Here is a 22,946-nt window from a genome sequence, read left to right on the forward strand (position 1 = left end):
TTTAGTGCCTAAGTGACCTCACCCTTTACAAATATTACAGAGAAGAGATCTTGTCGCTAGTTGCCCCTCCCTTTTCACATTTTCAGCGTAGATGGCACATATTATGCAAACAAGATCCAAACTCATTCTCACGTAATACTCCACATTTGCTGTCAGTCTCTAGGAATTACTATTGCTGCATTCCAGCGCTAGATATGTTATAACAGCAATTACTTAAATATACATTAGATGCACTGGAGCAGTTTCTCATCTCCAGTTAAGACACCGTATTTTTAGATGTACGTATGTGCCACCATATAGATGACAGGGAACTTTCACCCTATTATGGTCACATTAGATTACTTAATAGCATACTGGCAGTGGAATCAAACCAACCACAGTGTAGCCAGAAGACAGTTTTCCCTTAACCTAGTTTTTATTAACACTCATATCAAACAAAATAGAAACAGAAATATTACTTCACTTCAATCTGCTATCTACATACAACTCATTCCGTAATTCCACCATTGCAGCGTAAAAAGATTGATTTCAATTATTCCTTCTGCTGGTCTACAAGCTTTAGCTGACTTTAGCATCTAGTAACAAATTTCTGGCTGCCATGAATGCCCTCCCCAACTTGGGGATAAAACTCTCCCTGTCGTATTAAGCCTCAGGCACTTGGAAGCAGTACCCGCTGTTTTCCAAGTGCCTCTGAAGCTCAACATGATGTCAGAGATGACCCCTCCGTCCATTTTTCACCACGGTGAAAGATATCCTTGTGAGTGGTACAATGGGGATCACATTTTAAACTCCCCACTGCCTCTCCTTTGCTCCCTATAATCATTGCCAAATTGAGTTGTCTTCTCCTGTACAGCACTGCAAAAATGCAGACCAGGGATGGAGAACCTGTGGTCCTCCAGATGTGCTGGACTACAACTCCCATCACCCCTGCCATTAGCCAAATCATAGAATTTAGAGTCTAACAACAGGTCCCTCATACTTGATACACCTGAGCATAGTTCAGCTGGTGGAGCAGGAACTTCTTAATCTCAGGGGTGGGAGCCCCACGTTGGGCAAAATATTCCTCCACTGAAGGGATTGGACTAGATGACCCTCGTGGTCCCTTCCAGCTCTACAGTTCTATGATTCTATGAATTCATCAAAATTCTTTCTCCTTTGATGAAAAGTCTAGTTCACACCCCAGGTTTCTCTTGCCTTGACTACTGCAACCTTGTCCTCTCTGGCTTTCCATTATTCCGCTTCAGCCGTCTCAACTCTATCCAGGAGTCTACTGCCAAAGTAATTCACCTCTTCCATTACCTCCTCAAATTCCCACATCAGCTTCCTGCCATCTTCCGCATCCAACACAAATTACTTACTTTCAAAGCAAACAGGCCCGCCAACAAAATAGTAAAGGGCAAAATGCAAGCAATGATAAAACAGCCACACATATCCTGTAATTCTCTGACTCCTGTGAGTTGGGTCACTATTATTTTCCATTTGGGCTGATGGCAAAATGAGTCTGACAGCATACTTCAAGGATCACCTGCTCTTGCATGAACCTGCTCCATATCCCTCTGATATCTGAAGTTAGGTAGGTAGCAATGGGAGAGGAGGCCTTTTCAACAGGGGAACCTTTCCAAGGCAGGCTCGGGCGCTGTCTTTACAACCCTTTCTGCACCTGTTGAAAAGTTATTTGCCAAAGAATTTTATGTTGTCTGACCTTCTTTTCCACTGGACTTCTAACTCCTACCAACTTGTGATTGTTATTTTCTTATATTTACTGCATTTTATGTCCAATGCTGTATTCCACTTTGCAAGCTAAGACTGAAGAGTGGCTAATAAATGTTTTAGAAAGTACAGTGGTGCCTCGCAAGACGAAATTAATTCGTTCCGCAAGTTTTTTCTTCTTGCGAGTTTTTCGTCTTGCGATGCATGGTTTCCCATAGGAATGCATTGAAAATCAATTAATGCGTTCCTAAGGAAACCGCCTTCAGACCAGGTCCGGGGACAGTCTGTCCCCCGACCTCTTCTGAAGGCTGGGGGGGGGGGACAAGGGCTTTTCTTCCCACCCCCAGCATTTTAAAAAACCCCGGGACAGCGGAGGACTTCTCCGCTGTCCGGGGCGATCTTAAAATGCTGGCGGGCGGCATTTTAAAATCGCCCGGGACAGCGGAGGACTTCTCCGCTGTCCGGGGCGATGTAAAAGCCCCTGGGAAGGCAGGCAGGGGGGGACAAAGACTTTTGCCCCCCGCCCGCCTTCAGAAGAGGTCCTGGACCTCTTCTGAAGGCGGGCGGGGGGCGAAAGTCTTTGGCCCCCCCGCCTGCCTTCAAAAGCCGTCCGGGAAGGTAGGCAGGGGGGAGCAAAGACTTTCGCCCCCCGCCCGCCTTCAGAAGAGGTCCTGGACCTCTTCTGAAGGCGGGCGGGGGGCGAAAGTCTTTGCCCACCCCCGCTTGTCTTCAAAAGCTGTCCGGGACAGCGGAGAAAGGCGCTGCCTTTCTCCGCTCTCCCGGGAAGGCAGGCAGGGGGGAGCAAAGACTTTCGCCCCCCGCCGGCCTTCAGAAGAGGTCCAGGACCTCTTCTGAAGGCCGGCGGGGGGCGAAAGTCTTTGCTCCCCCCGCCTGCCTTCAAAAGCCGTCCGCGATAGCGGGAAGCTCTTCCCTGCTATGCCGGACTGCTTTTAAAATGCTGGCGGTGGGGAGCAAAGCCTTTCGGCCCCCGCCGGCCTTCCTGGACCTCTTCTGAAGGCCGGAGGGGGGGAAAGGCTTTGCTCCCCACCACAGCATTTAAAAGAGGTCCCCGGAGATTTCCCTATGGGCTTTCGTCTTGCGAAGCAAGCCCATAGGGAAATTCGTCTTGCGAAGCGCCTCCAAAACGGAAAACCCTTTCGTCTTGCGGGTTTTCCGTCTTGCGAGGCATTCGTCTTGCGGGGCACCACTGTAGTAATAAACAATGTTTTTAAACAAAAAAACAGGCAATCCATAGTCTTCTGTTGATCTGCCCACATCTTACAAAAGACCCCTGCCTCCTGCCTTTGCTTCTCCATCTCTGCCATACATGGTCATCCAAATGTCACTGGTCCTTTAAACAAGCTTGCCTTCTCTCTTGGTACTCTTTCTGTCTATAACATCTGTGTAACAGCACACATCCCCCTTCCTTCAACCTTTGCCTCAAAAGGCAACTCTTTGGTGAAGGTTTCTGATCAACCTTTAGCTTTAAATTCCTGCTAAAACTAAGCTTAAATACGTGTACATGAGCACATGTCCTCCCACCCTCATTCTTACTTACATCTCCTCCCCTCTTGTTGAATTTCAGATTGTAGGCACCTCAGGTATAAGAACTGCTTTTCTGTTTCTTACTCCATAAAGCAGTGAACACACTGATGGCAAAAATAAAACCACCATATTGTGAACAGGTTATGCAAACAGAACCAAAGCTGTACAGCCAAACTATTTCTTCTCACTAACATACATTCCCCCAAAAGCGTATTATCTGGGAAGGCAATCTCGTAATGACCAAGGCTTGCCACCCCTCTTTAACATCCAATGTATTAGCTGCTGCAAATATAGTAGTACAGTATGATAGCCCAGTTTGCCTGACACATTAAGCAAGGGGTAGCTAAAGTTGTGCCCTCCAGAAGTTGTGGACTATAACTCCCATTAGCCCTTGCCAGCATGACAAATAGTCAGGCACCTTGGGAATTGCAGTCCAAAATACCTGGATGTTACCATGTTGGCTATTCCACATTCTTTTCTGGTTGGCATCCGTCTATCTCAAGCGACAATGGAGTGCGCTTCTGGGGGCGAAGTCAAACTGCTGGAGAATCACAGTGCGTGCTGTGGCTGCAGAGACCAGTAACTTGTAACTGCTGCATCCTGCGTTATTTTTGCTGTGTTAGCAGCACCGTAGTCACCTCTCTGGGGTGCAAGCCTGGACACCGTAAATTGAAGTCCTGGGCTGCCCAGAAAACAAGACCTCTCAGCATCACTGATGTGGTCCAAAGGAAAGCAGAGCAGTATGTTGGCACCAGCTTGGCTGCAGGAGTTGCCGGAAGGTGGCATACAAGATGCCAGCGGTAAACAATCATTTAAAAGGGGTGGCTATCCTGTGTGCTGCCCCACATGCTGCTGGGCTACAACTCCACCATACCTGACCATTAGTCAAGCTATCTGGAGCTGATAAGGAGTTTTAGTCCACAACATCTGAAGGGCCACAGGTTAGCTAGTGCAGGCTGCTCAGAAGCTCTTAATGCCCCAGAGTCTAGAATGTCATGTTATCTGAACCTGGGCTCATTCTTCTTCCAAGCAAACCATGAACAGTAGGGTTAGCTTGAGGAGAAAAAACAGAACCCAATTTCGGAAGACATGGATGCCAGACTTTGACTTGCTTCATTTAGAGAGACAAGAGGTGGGGTGGGGAACTTCTGAGGAGGGCGCACTAGGATGTTGCTCATTTATATGAATTATCAGTCATTTTAAACTATGGCTTAATGTGACATGCAAACTAGGTCAGTGTATGAATTAAAGTATGACTGCACTAAATAGAGTAGACCATTCTTCATCTACTAGATGACAAGGGCAGCTGTACTTGTTCTGGATTTTGTTCAAGTCGAATTCTTGAGGAGTTCCTATTTCCAGCCTCACTTCTTTTGTTATTTTAGCCTATTTATTATTCCCTATCTAGGATTATTTCACATTCTCTTAAACCTTTCACTAAAAACTTTTAATAGCCACATAAGAACATAACAATGAGAAGTGGAGCTGTATGTCAAATCATGTTATTGATGAATATTCATTACACTATGCTAAGTGGTTAATTCTGTGTTTTTCCCTTGACAGAGGATCTAAGGTTATAAGGCAAGCATTAAATATGTGTAAAAGTAGTAGTTACTTCTTAAAATGCCAAATCCCTTGTCAATGAATGGTAAATTCAAGTTTAATGAACCAGTGAATTCTTACTTTGCGTTAACATCAAAATTGTGATGTATTTTGGCGAGATGGAAAGAAAAGCAGGGCTGTAAATTAGACAGCACCCAGCAATAACACTCAAGAGTGAAGTTCCAGTTGCCTGTGTAATCTGTTGCTGCGGAGTAGGTTAATCAAAGTTAAATCATCTGTGAAATGGGTGGCTTTTGTTAAGCTGAAGGTGTCTTCAGATCACATTTGCCATCTGTATTTCATTTTATATTTTAGGCAGGTACGAAGTCAAAAATATCTCTTAAAAACAGTTCCACTTGGGAAGTGTTGTGCTGTTCAGACATTATTTTTATTACACAAGCATCTGGGAACCCACATATTAAATTCTTATAGCTAAGACATACAAAGTTTGACAGTATCAAAACATGATTTTATTTTTTAAATCAGAAATAGCAATGGGGAACCTGCAGCCTTCCAGACAGTGATACAGAGACAGAGAGCACATTATGGAATCCTGCAATGAAACAAACTCTATCCATTTCTGGCTCTTGTCCCTGCTACCAGATTAAGCAGCCCTTAACAGAAAAACATTCTCTGCCTCAGTGTCTCAGTGATGGTGAGAAAAGTTGTTGAATCTGAACTGTATGGCTTAATATGGATGTAAAGAGCAGCACAATTGGTCTTATTTTCTTTCTTCTCTCATTATTTTAGAAGTTCTGAACATCAAAGTACTGACAGTGACACCCATCAGTAACACTGTAAGGAAACAACTACAGGTTTTCATTCAACAGTATCTGACTCTTACTGATATAAGTGAATAACTGGCAGGCCATCTGAAGTCACTCTGTATTCCCCAAAGATAAACATCAACACCCAAATCTCTAGTGACTATCGTAACCTGGACATGTATCCCTTATGTACTTTTCAGTTCAAAGCAAACAGCAGAAAGATGGATTGGGAGGAGATCAACGTTATACTATACTGTATTTTGAGCTCACTTGACTATTCTACAACAGAACTTGGCACTGGCAATTAAGAGAAACAAGTATCTGCGCCACCTTTTATTCTCTCATTGCTTTGGAACTGTTTGCTCATATTCTGGGATTATTGAATCCTATTTCAAAAGCACATAGCTGGAAGAAGATACGCAAGTTTCGGTTAACTCACAGTATTCTATCCAGAAATGTTATTTTACTGTGGGAGCACTCCAAGAAGAATTAGATGGACAGGCTGTGGTTAAGAACATAAGTATTGTCATACTGGGCTAGACCAATAGCCCATCTGCCCAACATTCTGTCTCCAACGGTGTCTAGAAATGGATGCTTGAGGATGTGTATAGAATAGAGCAATTATGGAGTGATTTCTCTCCAGTTGTTCATTTCTGGCATCCAACAGTCACAGACATACGAACACTGAGCATGAGATGATCACTAATGAACCTATCCTCCATGACTTTTCTAATCATTTTCAGATTCCAGAAAGAGATGGATCTTTACTTCTGTACCCAATTCTACAAGTTCCCCATGCATTGGGCACGATGCGCATCTTAATGCACCGATGCTGCTTCCTAGGTTTTCTATGGAAGATACAGAGAGATAGTACCATGTCCCATCTGTAACCTCTAAGGGTGGACATTTGCACAATTTGTTTGTTTTTGCTTGAAATTACAGCATGGCTAAGGTTCAATTTCATTTGTAATTCTGACTGAAAACTAGTTCAGCCAAACTCAACTTCATGAAAAAGAAAACGAACCATCACTCTTGGTATTCATATACTCAAGTCAGATCTGCTCACATGAGACAAGCAGAAGAAAAGTATCATCATGGAATTAAACTGCACCCAATTAAGCAGATGTCTCAATGATGGAGAAAGCACATGACCTTATACCTCTAAATGAAAACTCTAGCTACAGAACCAAATGAAGTCAAAACTATAGAAGTATCTTCATTAATCAACATTTTCTACAGATGCAGTTTGAACTAGCCTGTCTTCTTTTAAAGCTGAAATCCTAAGTATGTTTCCTTTCATTAAAACTCACTTTGTAAATTCTTTGAACTAAAAGACAGGGCATCAAAGACTGTAGATATACAGAAGAAACTTTTATTCCTTGAATTATATAGCCAAACATACTAGCAAATACACTTTTCTGTTCCTCCGTTCCTCATGTTGTCACAGCCATACAAGGCTTGAGCCAAAGTCATGTGCATGCACAGGCAAGGACCATATGAACTTAAAGAGTTTTGATACTTTCTAGTTTTTGCTGCAGCATTTCCCATTGCCAAAGAAGAAAGGCACTGTTCAATTTAGCATATGGCTTGCCCATTAGGCTCCCAGAGGCACTGTAACAGCATTAGAAACTGAGATATGAAAGCTAGGAGCTAAATGGCACCTTAAACTAGGTTATGGGCATAACAACAGAATGTTTAGGTGTGCTTTTTTATAATAAGAATACAAAGCTGAAAAGGAATGAACTGAAGCTAAAATATTATGTTTATTTTTCACATGGTCTAGTCCTTCCCATGCCCACCCCCCAATATTATTAAAAGGGTCTCTTCTCCAGAGAGTAGCTGGAAGTAGTGAGGCAGAAAAAGGTCCTCCCTTTAATCTGAAATCTTAGACACAGTACTGTGCCCACAGCTCGGAAACTGCTTGCGCTAATGAAATTCCCTTTCACAAAATGCGCCTAGAACAATGGGAGTTTCGAACACTGCACTGTAACAAGAGCTTCAGAAAAGTCACAGTGCCTGGCTCTCACTGTTACGTGTAAATGCCTTCTTTGCATTCGTTATCATAATTAGTTCCACTGTTTACACCTTATGTAAAAGAAACAGAAAGTATTATTCATCTTTGAAGGATATATTTTAATTGATAAAAGAGAACGTCATTAAAATAAGTAGGTTTGGATCCAGATGTGCCGTCCACAATTGAAAGGGCTCATTCTGCTCATAGGAAACCAGGATCCAGTGGAGACTCCTTGCTGGAGGAAGATGGTGGATCAGTGATTTTCACCAAGTGCTCTTTCCTATTGCAGCCCCTCACAAGGTTCTTGAAAGATTCTTCTCCTTCAACTCTTTGGATCAGGTTTTCACAGCCCTAACTTCAGAACTTCAAATGGCTCGATCACCCAACAACATTGTGGCACCAGGTGATTGACAAGTGAGCAGCCCTGCACACCTGTCAATTCTGGCCCATGAGAATAAATTTTGATTAGGATTCAGTCCATGGAGCCTAAAAAAGTCCCAAATCTGGATGCAACTTGTCGAGTTAAGGAACAGACCATCTAACGAATAAGCCAATATTCTATCAAACCCCAAAGTCACATACAAAAATAGTAATTTCTTGTCCTGCAAACATTTCTATTCCTGTATTTTCACAAAATAAGTTTTGGAATTTTCCCCTGTTCATGCGGGGTTTTTAAAACAAAGGAAGAGGAAGAGTAAGTCATATTCACCTTCTTTTGGCTGAGTCATAACTGGTGTTTGGGTCTCCTTTGTGTATGTGACCATTTCTCGAGGAGGAAAGTCAACTTGTGTAATTTTGGACATTGCAAGTTTAATAGGTCCACGTCTAAAAAAAATGATGGAGAAAGTTATAATGCAACTACAATTCATGCAACTTACATAGAACAAATTTGTGGAAAGTCAGACAATCCATCATCTCTATATAACAAGTATTAAATTTAACTATTGCTGAATTATACATCTTTTTATTTTAAAATAAAAAGCCAGCACAGAAGGGGAAACAAAGGAAAGTAAATAAAATGTCAAGAAATGGATTTGTTTGTTATGCTGCTTTTTCAGATGGCAGAAACGCTAGCCCATATAACTGGTATGCACTGAGTTTTAAACAAATTTCCTCCATAAACAACAGTAGGAACCTCCTCAGATTCCCGTGCTGCAGTCCACTCCATTCAGTAGTGTACTCCAGCCCCCATGAGAAGTTTTTTAGGGATGGGAAAGCCACATTCTGCCCACTTCATTTGAACAGCATGCCTCTGGACCAAGCCAATGTAAAATGTGTGAATTCTGTGTCAATGCAACACAACTGCAATTTAACTTGCAGAAAACTGTGTTACCATCTTGAAATAATACAATGCAGTTAAGAAAACAATATGTTGCAATACCTCAGCAATCACCAATTGGCAAAATTCCCAGGGAACTATTTGACCGAGATCAGGAGTGGCTAACATTTTTTGGCTAAGGGTCATATTCACCCTTGACCAACCTTCCAGGGGCTGCATGCCAGTGGTGTGTATGGCCAAGAGAGTACAACCACCCCACACTTGCAAGCACCTCTCACATGCAAACCAGCACACAGTCCCTTCTTCTCGTCTGATCTGTGCAGACTAGCTGAGGAAGGTTACTGCTCCTTCCCAGGTCATCAAATGACCAATCTGATTGTGTGGAGGGAACAATTTGCATCCCTCCATAAGGAGCTCTCTATCCAAGGCCCAGCTCTGAGTCTACTTTAAAACTTACTTTCACTGCCAAAAATTTTGGAGCACTTGATCCAGCCTATGGGCTAGCCACCCCTGATCTAGATATATGTACATTAACACCTATGTTTTCACTCAATGAGTAAGGCAAACCCCCAAAATTACTGGCCCTCTTCCCTTATTATAAAAATACAACATATTTTCCCCCCAAAGTGCCCAAAGCAAGCCACATACATTATCTCAATAATCCTGTAAGACCAGTATTATTGCTTTATCAAAGGTATGTAGACTTAGACAAGGCATTCATGACTAACGACTTGACATGGATGTCATAAAGTCATTTTAAAAAAATAATTACGAGAATATTTAGTATATTAGTAAATTAAAAGTCTTTAGAAAATTAGTTGCATTAAGATGCTGAATATAAATTCAGAGGTTGCAATCCAGAAATGTACATGCGCCAGATCAAATTTGTTCAGTCATATAACGAACAGCTCTCCCCAAACACAAAACCTTTTTCTGGTTTAACATACTGTTTGTGGAAGCTGATGATCAATAAACTGCACATCATACATCCCTTTCACTTAATGATCTGGATGCAACCTTAAACGCATAGCTAAAATTGTTTTACATATTATATTTTAAGACGTGAAATAATTTGGCTTATATAAAAGACAATCATTACAACAAAGATGGAAGATAAAAAAAAATCTCTGCTATACCCCAGATCGGAATCAGAGTGAAGCTGTAGAACTGATGGATCAGTATCCCAATGCAGCGTCCTGACAACACAGGTTGAAGAACAACCATGCAGCATTAGCAAAAAAGGCCAGAGATTAGTGAAGCAAATACATTCTATTAAATGTTAAAAGCTATTGGAAGCTACAATAATATCATGGCTTCAGATATTTTAAAAGTGCCAGAAATATCAGTTAGTGGAAATTGAGTGGACATTCAGCGCTACTACAACAATACATGCATCATACCAATTAAAATAGAAACATACAGTTCAGAACAATTAGTAGAGCGACAGCATTCTGTTGATCAATCAGTAAGACTAATTAAAACCTTTTTACTCGGCTAAAACTGAGGTTTTAAAAAGTGTAATCGGTTTTAATTTAAATATAAGATTTTAATTCAACACCTGTGGAAGGTAGGTATTTCCTCAGAAGACACCCCCCCCTTATTTCCCACACGGAAGAAATGGCTTTTCTTAGATAGATGTGCATGTGTTGCATCAGGTCCTAACAAAGAGCAGGGTTCTTTACCCTCAGATCTTTTATACACATGCAAATGTATGCAAATTTAAAAGTTATACAATGAATCACATAACACTTCTTTAAATAGGTGACATCCCCTGTATTTAGAGATGCATTCAGTCAAGGATAAGCTTTGACTTAACTTAAGAGTTTATTAACACTATACAGCTACATAGATTTAGTGGTGTCACCCGAGATCCAGTTTGTTAACATACTGTGATCTTGCCCGAAGCATTAAATATGTTCAGGAAATTGTCATATTGGTAAAGGAAATGAGTCAACACATAAACCTTTGGGTGCAGGAAAAAGTGCTTTTCCACTGGGATATACTGCTGCTAGTGTTTCCAAGATGTGACATTGCTGTAATTATGGGTTAAGCACTGCCTTGGGCTTATGTCATTTAATTTAAAGCCAACTCAAGACAGTCAATGTTGCAGCATTCAGCAAGTTAAGCAGTGCAGTACTAACTATGTTTACTCAGAAGTAAGTCTGCTGAATTTGAGATTTACTTTCTTGTAAGTAGGTTTAAGACAACAACCATTTAGGAAATATTTCAAGTTGCAACTATATAGTATATAGAGCAACATACCAAGCATTAGCTTTAACCTACATAAATATAATTGTATACATTTTAGTCTTGTGGCCTACTAGAATGCTAGAAAATGCTAGAATGCTAGAAAAGCAAAGCAAATATAAATAAACACACATATCAGACGTTCTAATGACTAACCACATTCAAAATTCTGAATAAAGAAGTTTGTCTTTTGATAAGTAATAAAGTTGCTTTCATGAAACTTGAAAATCATTTCAGATAGATTTTGCATTAAAACAACTGGTCTACTGTTCACTATAAATTTATTACTCCAATTATTTATTAAATTTCATTCATACCCCTCTTTTCTACAACAGGATGCACCAAAGCAGCACACAAAAATAAAATCACCAGCAATACAACAAAATATTAATAATGTAGAAGTGAAACAAAAGAATAACAAGTTTACAAAATAGCAGAGCGCTAGCATTAAAAATTCACCAGAATAGATCTTCAAAACTTGCCTAGAGCAGACAAAAGGGAACCAAATGGTTTTCCCAGGGAAGAAATTCTAGTTTTGGTACCATAGCCAAAAAGGCCCTGTACTGCTGCTGGAAGGATGGAGAACAGGGCATCTGAAGGCAATCTTAGGACTCAGGCAGCTTTGTATGGAAGAACACACATCTGGAGATAACTCTTAACCCCCTAGGACCAGGCTGTGGTCCAACCAACACATACATACATATAGGTATAGGTACAAGATTTCTTCCACTTGCACTACCACTGGATATAACTCACAGAACAGAACATCCCCTTCCTCTCCTGGCCCCTGCACCCCCCTGCATCTGCTCTGAAGGGTCCCTCAACTCTCCAGATCAGTGCAGGGGGCTCCAGGGATAAGGAGAGAAAGCGTAATTCACACTGTGTGAATGAAACTGTGTTCCACTCATCCATAGACACAGTTGGCTAGAACCCTTATTCAACACCATTTATTGGGTGAATCCCATGATGGAAGACTTGGTATTCATATAATTCTCATGGCAGGGAAGTCACAGAAGCACAGCTGCTCTTTTATGCCCCACCAAATGTAATACGAGAATCCCCAAACTACACAGGAGAAGCCACCAGATGGGCTTCTCCTGTATGATCCAGAAATTCTCATGCAATCCTTCTGGCACATGAAGGACTGGTGCTACTGTGGGTCCCTCACTGCCAGATGATTGTGGAATTTACAAAGTATACGTTCTGTCCCCTAGGTGCTTAACCTAAAGATACACTTCCTTATTTTCCAATAGAAAGTGGAACTCTACCCTATTTTGAGGGCTCAGGTCAGATATACTATCATTTTCCTTTTTTTCAAAACAAAGAAAGTTTCTTAAATGGCAGAAATGAAGCCCACAGTCACAACTGAACTACTACACTACAAGTGATTTCCATCTGCACATGACTGCATCCAACCACATGTTGATGGTAAACTAAGGCTATCTATGACTATATGAATTAATACAGAATGACACAATTTCTCTTACTGGTGACCCACCAGGAGGCAATATCTAGTAGTGAAATGATACTTCCATTTCAACTTAAGACTGTATGTTCCATGTACGTGGATGCAGCCAAGAAAGCCAATCTTATGCCTCAATCCTAAATTCTCACAATACCGATTTTTAGGAAGAGACTGGGCTCTTCAGGGAGATAATTTACACCCTAATGTAGGCCAGTTTAACCTGACTCATGGCACTGATGATCTTGACACCTGCTCAAAATACCAATGCTCAGCGCATAAGCATGTCTGTACATGTGCGCACCCCCCACCAGTGATGATATAGCAATCCCAGGGTAAAATGAATAACTATCAGAACATTCCTGAGAGATATATTTGAGCATACAGAGTAATAAGTTGAATTTAAAAACAAGAAGCAAGAAACAATGAACTGGGGTGCAGCATTGGATAAACACTGGCTAAGTGAACTATGTGACTTATTAAAGTAATTTAGAATAAAAATATGGTACAATCCCTCCCTCCTTAGTATATGAAAATTGTTCATTACTTAGAACCAGATGCTGGCACACTGCCCACTTCCTCGTCTAACCCTTCCTCTGTAACCAAAGATTTCATCCAAGAGTTTTGGTAAACTTTAAAGTATGTTCTTGGGTAGAGACCTGGACTAGAAAGAGAAGACTAGATGGGGAAATAGGAAATCACACCAGCCTCTCATTCTGGTTAATGACCAAGGCATGTTGAGGAGAGGGTTCTGCTGGGTCCTATGACATGTTTGGAGAGATTGTGCCATACTTTTAAAGCAGAAAATTATTTTTTCAGTAACGTTAACACTTGTCAATTCTAATACTGTATTGCACTTTTGAGACCCCAACATACTTAATGCGGAAATCTTTAAGAAAACATACCTAGAACCAACAGCACCATCACCAGAATCTTGGCTTCCAGCCTCACTTGGTGTGCTCACAGATTTCGAAGATGGAGACATAGGAGGAGGGACTAAATAGTGAAACAGACAGGTATCCGCTGTTACTAGTCGTAGAGGTTGCACAGCTTAGGATGTTTCCAAATTAATTTAACATGGAAGCATTAAAAAAGTGATGGTAAACAAAAAATAAAATAAAATGGATGAAAATGAATAATAGAAAAAAAGGGGAAAAGACAATGTTAACATATCATGCTGGAGACTCATGCAGTTTTTAGCATTTAATGCATTTTGGGGTTATGTAGCAAGTATACTTTATACAAAATGCTGGGAAAATAAGGATTCTACAGTTTAATACTTTGCTAAGAAACTGTTATTCAGAAAGTAAAATATGTTATTAAAATCTACACAATGAATTTGGGATTGCTATATCTTATAATACCAATTATTATTGGAGTGGGCGTGAGGAGTCATAAAACAAGCTCTTCTCCAAAACACAGTGTTTTAAACTTGTAATTATTTACTGAAAACAGTTTGTTCTATTCAGCTAAACCTCAATTTATAAGTTCTTAACATTATATTTTTTTAAAGCCTCACCTCAAAGGGAAGTTTGTTTACAACATTTTGTGATACAAATTTAGTGCAACTGGAATGGTAAATGAGAAGCAGCAGCATGCAACCTAAAACATGTGCCTATCAATTAATTATGCTTGTGCAACATCCAATAAAGATGTACAAGTTTTAATGTCTCTACATTGGTTTTTATCCAGATCTGCATTTTTCAGAGCCAAATATCCCCACAATAAGTAATTTTGTTTTCACTGAGGATAAATGGGAGTATGTACTGAGCTGGATTCAGAGTTTCTATGAGAAGAATTCAGCCTACAGGATGCTTCTGCTGGAGGAAGGAGAGGCAATTTTCAGATTCATTCTTTGTTCTGTTGACCCCAGAAAAGCCACTCTGGAGGATTTGGGGACCCTCCAAAATAGAAAGGGAAGGTGGCATTGACAAATAAAGTTTTCCCCCCATCTCCCATAACCCACATGGTAAATCTCAGGCAATTCTGATTGGGAAAGGGAAACTGAAAAGCCAGTCAATCAATAAACATTATGCTGATGCAGCTGAACTGATATACAGATTTCTTATTTGAATTATACAAAGGAATTAAGTGTTCCAATTGCAGATATAATTGCTGATTATAAGAAATATTTTCAGAAAGGGGAAGGACAGAATGTCTTATCCTACAGCACTATATTAAAAATCATATGCCTTGCTATTTGCCACCGCTCAGTGTCTTCAAAATATGAAAATATAAGCTTTGGAAATGGAAAAGTATTTTTAATAAAACACATTAATCCTTCTATAGGACTAGTAAAATCAAAACATTGTTTTTTAATGAACTGCTATTTTCATGTTATTTTAAAAGAATATGCACTAACACTTAGTCCTGGAGACAGACACAACCAATTATTTGAATATTCTAAGAGGGACATGCTGAATCAAGTTCTTTGTTATGTTTTTAACTAGTTGCTACTGCCATCTATTGGTTGTTAAACAGTATGATGGTTTAGAACAGAGCTTTCCAAACTGTATGTTGCGAAAGTATGTGTAGGTGTGTCGCGCAAAAGCTCCCCACACTCCTTCCAGGGCAGCTGGAAAGTGGTTAGTTTAACCTCCTGTTTGCTAGTAAAACTGAATTACTGTGTCATGAAATGATGCATGTCTAAAAAGTGTGTCATCAACATGAAAGGTTTCGAAAGCTCTGGTTTAGAACCTTCAAATATTGTAGGTGCCTTTTTCTATTAGAGGAAACTATAGTATTTCCTCCAATAAAGTAGTTTACATGTAATATTGATTAGGAAGCAAATAGCTTCCAATTCAGTGAGACCTGAGCCAGAGTAGAGAGTGGTAGAATAGATTTTAAACCACTGCAGACAACAGATCGGAAACATGGAGTTGTGCCCAAAAATGTTATCACATTCACACAACGACTTCCACTTGTACAACAAAAATTCTCTTCCAACTCCTCTCCCCACATGCACCTCACGCTCCCAAGTCTGCTCCAGAAAGTTGGACCCCTAAAGCCGATTATTTTGTGGAGGGAGTCTTCTACTGCACAAGTGAAATTCCTTGCCTGAACAGAACAACTTGGGCACAACCCATGAATTTTAAATGCCCTCCCCCCCATGCAAGAATTTCCCTGCTGTTCAGACCACTCCACAGTGTGGGTGCTTTCTATCTGCATGTCTTTCCCTTTAATGATCGGGAAGTATTTTTAAAATGTGATCACTCACCTATAGTCTGAAGTGGTTTAATCTGTCCTACCTCCTCAGAAGCCTATTACTATTTAGTAACTGGTCTGTTAATGAAGCAAAACTGAACATACTCTACTTAAGCTGAATTAGTAGCTGATTAATAAATAATAATAAAATTAGCTCATCGTTTTTTGAACAACAAGAGGATAGTTTGCCAATTCAAACATTAAATCAAAATGATCAAAGCATAACAAAACTGGTGACTAAGCCCAACTGAACAAAATAGGACTTACTCCTGTTAATAAAAATGGTATGGTCAGTTACGATCCAGTGCCAAATATTATAATCTTCACAGGAGCACCAAAGATTAAGGTCCTTCCTGCACCACCAGCCCTGAAATTTTGGAAGCAGTTTCCAACAAAAGCGCCAATGAAGTTATATTTGATAAAAGTATGGCTACCAAGTTCTACTAGTGTCTTTTCCTTTTCAAAATATTCCCATCAGCAGTGTTAAAGGCTATTTGGTATTTGGAAATACAGTGGTACCTCGGGTTAAATACTTAATTCGTTCTGGAGGTCCGTTCTTAACCTGAAACTGTTCTTAACCTGAAGCACCGCTTTAGCTAATGGGGCCTCCTCCTGCAGCTGCGCCGCCGGAGCCCGATTTCTGTTCTTATCCTGAAGCAAAGTTCTTAACCTGAAGCACTATTTCAGGGTTAGTGGAGTGTGTAACCTGAAGCGTATGTAACCTGAAGCGTATGTAACCCGAGGTACCAGTGTACATTAGCTTGAAAAGTAGACATAAACAAAAGGAGGCTGCCTCAGTTATACTACTGCACTAAAAATGTTTATGTCGCAGCCAGATCGCCCTCACATCCAAGGAGTCAAGGAATCACATCCAAGGAATCACGTTGTCAAGGAGGACAGCACCGAGGTCCTCAATAAATTTGCTGCAGACTTTGCTATGGAAGCCACTTCTAAAGCCGATGTTCACGTGGAACCCCACAAGAAGTAGCTCCACGTCACACTGGCCTATCACTTCCAAGCCAGCCCCTTGCTGATGCTCGAGAAGTTAGCTCACAGCATAGATGTCAAGCTGGGCTGCGACTGGGTGGCTGCAATATTCTCCTGGGATCTTAGATTTGCCAATCATGAGACCCTCCAGGTGATCTACCCATACACCCCGCAGAACGATGATGAGCTGGAGCTTGTCCCAAGGGACTTCATGTCTCCTGTGGAGCAGGTCACCACCAGCACAGGCTGGATTTATGGCACTTCGCTTGGGACAGGGTGCCATGGACTGCTGCCCAAGAATTACATCACCAAAGCAGATGAGTGCGGGACGTGGGTGTTCTATGGGTCATATGCCATTCTAAATGCTAATTCATCCCTCTCCCTCCTGATGTTCACTGACAGAGTGGTGGATCGAAGACTGCAGGAGGATCAAGAACCAGGGGATACTGGGCCCCTCACAATCTTCTGCCAGAGTATGCAGCCCTTAAGGATCACCAACCCACCTGGGCCACAGAAGAGGCGCCTTTTCGTTTGCCGACAAGGCAAAAGGATGGATGTTGTGTTTGGGAAATACTGGCTCTCAGTGTTTGATGCCGAAGGAAGGTACATGCGGACAAAATATTTATTTTGTACTGGTTAGGAAGCTGCCCTATTCCAAGAGAAGAACTGAAAAAGTATCATATCTATGCAGGGTAGGCTTTTTATCTAATCTTTTGCAATGTTGCAATGCCCCCTTGTGGCAGAGTTATCGTCTCCTTTTTATATGCCTACAGATAGCTTAAAAGAAACCATTAAAAGTTTTAGCAACTTAAAAGGAAAATTACTAGAAGTACTTTGAAAATACTCTCCTTTAAGCATTATGGCATCTGTAATATTAACTACAAATATATGTTCAGTTTAGGAAGATATTCCTGTTTCTACTTGCTAAATCCGCAGATAGTTTAAGACATCCTGCTTGAACACTTTTTTAAAGGGTACTTTAAGAAATAACAGAAACGTTGGCTTGAATCTTGAATTCCCACAAGCAGAACTCCACTCATGGGATACTCCCTTAAGAGGAAGGAAAGAGGCAATTTCCTCCAATTTCACCCAGCAGAACTGTTCTGCCAGGCCAGGAGACCCTCCGGAACATCATGGGAAGTGCCATGGGAGGGTACTGGGCAAAGGGAGAAATGGACAAAAAAAAGCCACCGCCACCATTCTTCCAGAGGAAGCCTCTCTGGGGAACCCTGCACCCAATCCATACATTACATTTTTTATATTTTAGAAATAAAGTGTGAATAAATTAAACAAATCCAGCTTTGGATGCCTTCATATTACTTTCATATGTCAGATACTTTAGCATTTAGTTTTATAGGACAATTTTAAAGCTCTGGGATTATGCTCCAAATATTGTAACAATAAATGATCAAATTATACTTATCTTTGTATGGCCATATTTAAAATCAGATATTGCTTATGAGAAACATCACAAGAAAAGCTGTGGCAATAATGAACATACAACAGATACATGCATATGTGAGTAACAACTTTCATGCTAATACAAGTACCACTAAGGTGGTGGTGAGAGATATTCATGATAAATTTTCTTTATAACTCTTACCCATAGGAGCATCTGGCGTTAAACCCATGCTCTGAAGCAAGGCTTCAGCTTCCCGTCTCTTCTTTTCAAGGTCAGACTCATCTTGTACAGGAAGAGCTTCTTTCTTCTGATCAGTCTATATTTTTTTAAAAAAATAACAAGTTATGTGACAGTGCATACTTTCACATACCACTTGTTTTATGTGCAAGGAAAAGGTTTTAAAAGAAAAATTACTTCATTTCATAGAAATGGGATACAGGTAATATTAATTGCATCTATATTTCACTGATAAAGTCAGTGAGGAAGAATTGTGCCAGGTCTAGCCATTTCTTGGTCACAACACAGAGCAAGGCAAATGTGGATAGGGGTAGGAACTTAAGCTTATTACTGTAGCAAGTTCCCGAAGACCAACAAATGGCCTAAGAGCCAGTGAGAGCCAGTGTGGTGTAGTGGTTAAGAGTGGTAGTCTCGTAATCTGGAGAACCGGGTTCGCGTCTCCGCTCCTCCACCTGCAGCTGCTGGGTGACCTTGGGCCAGTCACACTTCTTTGAAGTCTTTCAGCCCCACTCACCTCACAGAGTGTTTGTTGTGGGGGAGGAAGGGAAAGGAGAATGTTAGCCGCTTTGAGACTCCTTAAAGGGAGTGAAAGGCGGGATATCAAATCCAAACTCTTCTTCTTCTAAGGGTCTACCCTAAATTCAGTCAATGGCAGGAGGATATAGCTCAATGAAAATATCAACCAAGTCTGTGGCAGGTGTGAAAAAATATGATTTCCATGTTAATGAGTAAATATAAAACTGCCAATATTTTTAAAAAATCCACCCCCACTCTGTGATTTCTGGACGTTGTTTGTTTCTTTTTTAATGCCAAATCTACAAGAAAAAGCTCATCTAAATGGTCTCAATCCTAATCGCCAGCTATGGCATTTAACATTAGTGAATACTTTAAAGATATTGATGTTAGCCTTTGCATTCCAGAGATTTATGCAAATTCAAAGATCCGTGATATTATATATTTATCAAAAAGCGAGTTGTATCAAACTGAACCATTAGAAAACAGCCAGCTACTTTTCTATAACCATAGTCTTGCATTGTACTGAGAAAAAATTTAGCTTCTAATTGACATATCTGGATTGTTCAATCACATAGTGCTCTGAGATATCTGACAACTGTACAGTTCAGCTACACAGAAGTTACATTCAAGATTGTTGGTTCATCAAAGCTTAACTTCAGCAGGTCTTAAATGCTTCGCTGAAATAGAGCCAAGCTTCATACCAGCTGCTTGTCAAAAACCTACACATCATCTCTGCCAATTGTGCACTTAAGGCAGTGTTTGTACCAACTTCCAATTTCCCAGTATATGAAGACTGCAAAGTAACTGGGTAAAGATCAAGAAAGTACTAAAATGGCACTGCATTCTTCTTTTTATTTATTACATATATAAGGCATCTTTTCTCCAAGGGCCTCAAAGTGGCATATGTCACTCTCCTTCCTTTCTAAAGAACCCTGTGCGGCAAATTTGACTGAGAGATACTGTCCTCATCTTAGGGTCTTAACAAAATAATTCCAGTTTGAACTGTTTTCCTGTGCTTGTACACCAACATTCCAAAAATAGTACAACACTAATTAGAATGGTTTAAATATGCATTTTTTTTCCAGTATTGCTAAATCATTACCATAGGGTCCAATTACTCCACACACACCCAATATTGGCATGCCAGAGGAATACCAAAAATAAGAGTATCACAGAATTGTAGAGTTGGCAGGGACTGCAAGGATCATCTAGTCTAATGCAAGAATCTTTTACCCAACATGGGCCTCAAACCCACAACCCTGATATTAAGTGTCTCAGGTTCTACTGACTGAGCCATCCCAGAGCAGAATGCTGGACAGTTTTTTGTTTCTTTTTACAATCTTAATACTTCAGAATGCATATGCCCTTGCACAAGCATACCACAGCATTAAAATGCCTCGAAGAATAAATGAACTGCCTTTGGTAATGCCGCTAGAGAAAAACCTTCCCTTACAGGAAGATGAGCCATGCCAGGAAATCACTTTCTAGCTGAGCCGATGGAAGCGTAGTGTTCTCATACTACTAAACTAAGCTGCTACTGGAGCAGTCTATGAACAGGACAGAAGTAAGACTATGCTTGGAATACAAAGCCAAGCTTCATGATGACAGTACAGATGCAGATAGCTTCTACCTCACCCAACGTGCCACATAGCTGTCATCTTTCATCCACCACAGATATAGTCATCAGATAACGTACATTTTAATGAATATCCAGTTAAAAGAATGAAGCTATTTCCAATGATTTTTTAAGCATGTAACACACATGCTTGGATCACACAAATGCTAAACCACAATTTAGCATTATATGTATGTGCTTCTGTGAGCTTAAACAAAACCTTGGCCGCCTCACATGTAGGGAGGAGTGAAGCAGGTGCATAAAGCTCCTTTGTTTATTTATCTCAATATATTAAGCTGGGATACAATCATCTCACAGATGTAATTTGAAAAGTTCTTACTTCCTTTTTCTTTCGCTCTTCCTCTTTTCTCTTCTTCTCTTCTCTGATTTGGGCCAAGCGTTGTTTCTTACGCTCCAGCTCAGCCTTCAGCTCACTTTTATCAGACATGATTAGAATCCTGTCAACAAAATAAAGATTACATGAAGAATTATATATACATAAATGAAAGGCCCTTATGCAAATCTATCATAAATAAATTCCCTAGAATAAATGTATGCTCATATGAAAAACCTTAGCCTCTCTTGGAAGACATATATTATGTACCAAAATTAGACTCAATTTTTGCATTATTGCATTCCAAAGACTAGAACAGGGGATGGGAAACCTATGGCCCTCAATACATTTCTGGACTCAAATTTCAGAAATCCTCAGCCAGCATCGCCAATGGTCAGAGATGGTGGGACGGTTAGCCACCCCTGGTCTAAGCTTTCTGCTAAAAGCGAAATAAAGGTGGTTATAATGCAGTACATCCTTTTCAAACAGGCTGTATTTGTTTGTTTGCAACTGAGAAATGCAAACCAAACTCTGCCGATACTCCTATATCCAAAACAATCAAAGGCAATTGTGACATGCCTTTGGAACTTGTGATTTTTAAAAAATATAAATTAAAATAAAATAAAGTTTTTAAGAGCTTCTTAGAGGATAACAGAGTACAGTATTAGCTGGAAATGAACGAATGGATGCAAAAGTCACTCTTGTACTCCTGAAAAGTTCTATTATGAATGTTAATACTTTAAACAATTTTGAGGTTAAACTAATCCAGTTATGTAACCTTTCTTTCTTTTTTCAGTGGCAGAGACAAACAATAATGCCACTAGGACTGCCTCTGGTGTGTTTCCATCATTTCATAAAAAGCACAGCAACCTGCCAGACATTGACTATTCCACTGCATGCTTACTCAGAAGCAAATTCTGCTTACTTTCAAGAAAGGGACCACTCCTACCATAACTCTGCACAGGACCTTGCAAACTAATCCTATGCTGAATTAAGACATGCCCAAACAATGACACTCAGGCAAGCAATGCTTGAATCACGTTAAAGCAAGGGTGGGAAGCCTGTGCCCCCCTGAAACATACAACTGTAGAGCTGGAAGGGACCCCAAGAGTCATCTAGTCCAACCCCTTGCAACGCAGGAACTTCAACACCCATCAGCCCCAGTCTGCCTGGTCAGCAGTTAAGAGATTATAGGAGCTGCAGTCTAACAACATCTGGACGGCCGCAGGTTCCCCAGACACAGGTGCTTCCACGGAGCATTAGAATCAGGGCTGGCCCACCCATTAGGCAAGGTGAGGCAACCACTCACCCGGGCAGCACATCCTATTGCCAATCTTTCTTCCTATTTTAAATCATCCTTGACGCCTTCTTCTCTGGCAGGGAAGGAGGCACCATTCCAGGGTCCTCCTCAGGTGCCAAAATGTCTTGCCCCAGGCCTAATTATAGCCTATTTCCATTGCAAAGCTGTAACTGGCTGAAGTGGGCTCTGACCAAGCTTGTGCCCCTACCTATAATGTGTTGTCAGCTTTTCAGAGGGGCAGCCCTGTTAAGTGGGCAAAAACCTATGAAGAGTAATGGGGGGGGGGCACTGTAAGAGGATTTTATGGCAGAAGCTGAGGCAGGTTCTGGCCTACAGAAGACTTATGCAGTACAAAACTGCACCGTCACCCCAAAGTCAGTGACAATGTTGAGACTGCTGTACACATTTAATGGGCAGCGGGCAGCAATAGCAACAAAGTACCTCTTGGATCCCACCGGTTCTATTTCTGCAAAAGTGAACAACTCTAGTCTAGTTGGAGTTGGGTATCTGCCCTAATTGATGGAAAGAACATCCATGCTGGTGGGCATAAACTTGGCCTTGGCCTAGAACTGGAGGCTTAAAAGGTGTGGAAAAAGCTGCTGCAGGAAATGGAGGCATCAAAATATTATTATTATTATTAATATTTATATACCGCCCTATACCCGCAAGTCTTGGGGTGGTTCACAGGATAAAATCACAATACAAAAACACAAAATACATAATGA

At 40.7% G+C, this 22,946-nt stretch overlaps 1 protein-coding gene across 5 annotated transcripts in view; it reads right to left on the minus strand.

The window, feature by feature from the left end:
• The window catches only part of DYNC1I2 (dynein cytoplasmic 1 intermediate chain 2), a 36,820-nt gene that overhangs the window by 12,261 nt on the left and 1,613 nt on the right, over positions 1–22,946 (minus strand). For 2 of the 5 annotated variants that reach the window (XM_081024135.1, XM_081024134.1), the window contains exons 2-6: positions 20,928–21,045; positions 18,421–18,535; positions 13,532–13,676; positions 10,054–10,113; positions 8,348–8,463 (exon numbers count right to left, since the gene is read on the minus strand). In XM_081024135.1, coding sequence (XP_080880261.1) covers positions 8,348–8,463; positions 10,054–10,113; positions 13,532–13,676; positions 18,421–18,535; positions 20,928–21,035 — 544 coding nt within the window. In that variant the 5' untranslated portion in view covers positions 21,036–21,045. The remainder of the gene's footprint in view (positions 1–8,347; positions 8,464–10,053; positions 10,114–13,531; positions 13,677–18,420; positions 18,536–20,927; positions 21,046–22,946) is intronic. The other 3 variants (XM_081024136.1, XM_081024137.1, XM_081024138.1) reach the window with 3 other exon arrangements.

This window comes from Podarcis pityusensis, assembly GCF_964106645.2.
Source record: "Podarcis pityusensis genome assembly, chromosome: 1".
NCBI classification, from domain to species: domain Eukaryota; kingdom Metazoa; phylum Chordata; class Lepidosauria; order Squamata; family Lacertidae; genus Podarcis; species Podarcis pityusensis.